This window comes from Puntigrus tetrazona, chromosome 8 (assembly GCF_018831695.1).
Source record: "Puntigrus tetrazona isolate hp1 chromosome 8, ASM1883169v1, whole genome shotgun sequence".
Lineage (NCBI taxonomy): Eukaryota > Metazoa > Chordata > Actinopteri > Cypriniformes > Cyprinidae > Puntigrus > Puntigrus tetrazona.
Genome location: NC_056706.1, coordinates 19,200,188 through 19,203,746, shown reverse-complemented (window position 1 = coordinate 19,203,746; position 3,559 = coordinate 19,200,188). Strand labels below are relative to the sequence as shown.

Sequence of the window (3,559 nt, the reverse complement as noted above, 5' to 3'; positions counted from 1 at the left end):
CTTTTTTTTTTTTTTTCTTTTTTTTTTGTTACGATCATATTTTTTTTAGTATAATTCATCGGTATTTACAGGTTTTATTGTATGGTTATTAAACTGGCAGTTTATTTTCACCAAATACAGAGTACGTCTGAGATCTCTGCTTTCTTGTGTTCGATTTTGTGCTTTATCAATGCCATATCCATAAACGCAAGCATTTCAAACCCTTTGAAAGAGGACACTGAAGTGTTTAGAACTAAATTAAGTGGTAATAACTTAAATGAGTAAAGCTAGCTTTCTCTTTCTGCTCCGACTTACTGTGTTAATACATTGAAGTACATAAATGCATATAGGCTTATAAGCCTACAATACAAACAAATGAGGTTAGACAATTATTTTAGGAGATCGGGAGATTATATTTTAATATCTATTTCAGTATAATATCTATTTTCCTGTTCATTTGTCATGTGTCCCAAAATGCACAATAAACATGCTTTTAGTCCTGGTGTCCTCTGCAGTGGACATGTATGAAATGATGTCCTGTTTCACAACAGGAAGTCATTTGGATCGAAATGTCTTTAATGTCTTCTTGAGATGTTGCCTTATGACAAACAGTTTAGACATCAATTAAGTTTAATGCACAATCACGAAATATAATAAGACCTAGGAGAAGGTGACATGACCAAACGTCCAAACATCTGGTGTCCCTGAAAAGCCCTGAACGTGCTCTGTACAGGACGTTCAGGCTTAAAAGTAAATAAATATATATTCTACAATTTCGGTCAAATGCATGCTTGTTTCGCTGCTTATAAAACAATGCGCTTTGAATGCATTCATTTTGCAACCACTTTCGTATCTAGCCTGTAAATACACTACATTAGCTACTCCGAGACAAAGTGTATTAGTGAAAACGGCAGTGCTGCTTGTGTCCTCCGCCATGTTTCAAGCGTCTGCCTGGAGATCTCCAAACAGGGGCGGGGACTGCACGCCGGAAGCTCTGCTATCAAGAGCCGCGTCCGAGCCGTATCGTAATCACGACACACTGTAAAAAGCGTTAAACACTTAAACACTTCAGCTTGTGGACTTCAGAGCTCCCTGGATTCAGATTCGGCGTGAAATCGCCTTCACTAAGAGCTTCGAGTGAAAGGTTAACGGGCAACCAATGAAAAGCTCCCAGCATGCCCCTCTCGTGATTACGATTAAATACGTACCAGATTTTGTGTTATTTCACACATATATATAAATACCGTTTCCACGCTTGCGTACGTATGTGTGTATCACTTGACAAGAAGCGTTTAACGTTAAAAAGCAAAGCACGGACTTAAGTGTGTCACCATCGTGCGGAAAGCTGTGTCTTGAATAGGAATAGACCTGCGTTAGCGTTAGATCTCCGATCCTTTCGGTAGAAAGAACATGATGATTGGTTTACTCACATTACTTTGTGAGACGCGCCACCAGCTTACCTTGTTGCAATGGTGCGTGAACTATCTGATCCACAAAACTGTTAAATGAAAGCAATATTCTATTAATATTAAATACATATACAGTGCAATTGGTGAAAGATTGCATGTTATGTAGAAACTTAAATTTCTTGAGTTCTGCGTGCAACAATAATAGTTTAAGTTGAGCTATGCTGTGTTTTCGCGGCTCAAAAGCGGCAGAGACACGAGGTTCAACGAAGTTTGTGTGTGTTTTTTATTTATAACACGAAGCACTGTATTACTTGAAGTGGTTTGTGCTTCCAGTCCTGTCAGTTAACGTACGTTTTTGTTTCAAAAGAATAAAATACATTTTAAAACAGCTTATATTCAAGCAGCAGAAAAAAAAAAATAATAAGTTGGCAAACGCGGTTGCTTCAAGCTATTTTAATTCCTATGTTCAAAGAATAACCGGCTCTTTATTGTTAAAATGTCTGTTGGTAAAATACTTTATCCTAATGCTAAATAATAAAGTAAAGCTGGTTTTCAAGACAAATTTTCTTTAAGGAGACACACATCTCTTTCTCATTTGCAGAGCATTTGAAGGGAAATCCCAACATGATGCAAAAGGTTGATAAAAAATACGAGAATCAAAGCTTTATTTAGCACTGTTAGCATTATATTTTTGCCATATTTTTACAAGAGGAAAGCAAAACAGCAGTAGATGCGTCAACAGTTAAGAAGTTTCAGCACATTTAAAGCAGGCCAGATGCTTATAGACGACTGAAGAGGCCAGACCCGCCGTCGTTCTCTGTGAACACAAACAGGAGTGAGTTCACGGGTAAAACCCAAGCAGATTTCATCAGTAACTTATCCCTGGTCCGTACAGTAACACTTACACTGAGACACGCAGGAGTATGAGATGTACAGGTACTTGAATGTACCGACACACGGATCTGAGAAGACACTGTTGGAGGCCGAAACCGAGCAGCTGTCTTTCCCTTCGCATCTACACCGCAATAACATACGCTTTCATGAAACAGACACATAGCAAATGTTCTTATTATTAATATGGCATTAGTAGTTGATTGCATGCTGGGAGAAAACACTTTTAACACTATTTTAGCTGGTCTCCCTGAATGGTTTGGCTTCCTTTTTTTTCTACTGAGGCAAAGACTAAATTATATATGGAAAAAGTGTAGTTTGAGGATGTAAACTGACCCACTAGCGACTACTGAGTGTGAGTTTAAGGCGTAGCAGTCGGTTTTGGCGATCTGAGAAGCAGGACGTCCAGTAGAGCATGTGCTGCCGTCAGTCCGGCCGTAGTTAGCGCTTTGGATGTGAATGACCGTCCCCTCATCTGAAAACATCCATTCAATGTTCTGCAAACTCTCGGATGCAACAAAAAGGTCGTCATATATAAATTTTAGTCGGGTGAACTCAAGAACAGAATTGGCCTACACACCACAGGTCAGGACGCTCGTCTCATGTTCACAGACCAAATTCGAACCTAAAGTAATCAGAGAGATGTTGTAAAGCCATTACAGATATATACATATACATGTTAAACAGGCTTAGTGTGTGCTGTGGGATCATGAGGGTTTTTTTTTTTGATTGATTCGACAATTTTTTGTAATAGATTTTGGCCTTTTGTTGTGAACTAATCAGCGTCTTGACATGCCACACCTGTGAGGTGGATGCAGCATCTCGGTGAAAGAGACGTGCTCACTAACACAGATTTGTGAACGATATTTGAGAGAAATAGGCCTTTTGTGTACGTAGAAAAAAGTCTTAGATCTTTGATTTCAGCTCGTGAAAAATGGGGGCAAAAAAACAAAAGTGTTGCGCTTATTTTAAGTGTATACATGCGTTTTTAGATAATTGTAATTAGCATGCAAATAAATGTCCTAAAACACTGCGTTGAGTTCAGTGGCGCGCTTGAGGAAGAGTTCGGATCAGAAACACACACAGCACTCGCTTTATGATTATTTATGCACTGTTTCTCATCTTGGTTTATAGCGAGAGGATCGGTTAGACTCCAAATGCAAACAATATAATAAATACTCACGAACTTCAGATGGGATGCAAAAATAGGAGATAGCGAGGTACTTGTATGTGCCAAAGCATGGATCAGTGAAGACTGTATGTTGTTGCAAACACCTCGC

The 3,559-nt window shown here is 38.9% G+C and overlaps 1 protein-coding gene and 1 non-coding gene across 2 annotated transcripts in view; one reads left to right on the top strand and one right to left on the bottom strand.

Annotated features, from left to right (window-relative positions):
* Positions 1 to 1,369: 1,369 nt before the first annotated feature.
* LOC122351133 lies at positions 1,370 to 1,470 on the top strand. Its single transcript, XR_006251696.1, has one exon. It is a non-coding gene; the product is annotated as a small nucleolar RNA U13 (small nucleolar RNA).
* Positions 1,471 to 2,099: 629 nt separating this feature from the next.
* The window catches only part of LOC122350733 (L-rhamnose-binding lectin CSL3-like), a 1,660-nt gene continuing 200 nt past the window's right edge, over positions 2,100 to 3,559 (bottom strand). Inside the window, exons 2-6 of the mRNA XM_043247421.1 lie at positions 3,463 to 3,554; positions 2,860 to 2,904; positions 2,616 to 2,754; positions 2,294 to 2,403; positions 2,100 to 2,205 (exon numbers count right to left, since the gene is read on the bottom strand). Coding sequence (XP_043103356.1) covers positions 2,204 to 2,205; positions 2,294 to 2,403; positions 2,616 to 2,754; positions 2,860 to 2,904; positions 3,463 to 3,554 — 388 coding nt within the window. The 3' untranslated portion in view covers positions 2,100 to 2,203. The remainder of the gene's footprint in view (positions 2,206 to 2,293; positions 2,404 to 2,615; positions 2,755 to 2,859; positions 2,905 to 3,462; positions 3,555 to 3,559) is intronic.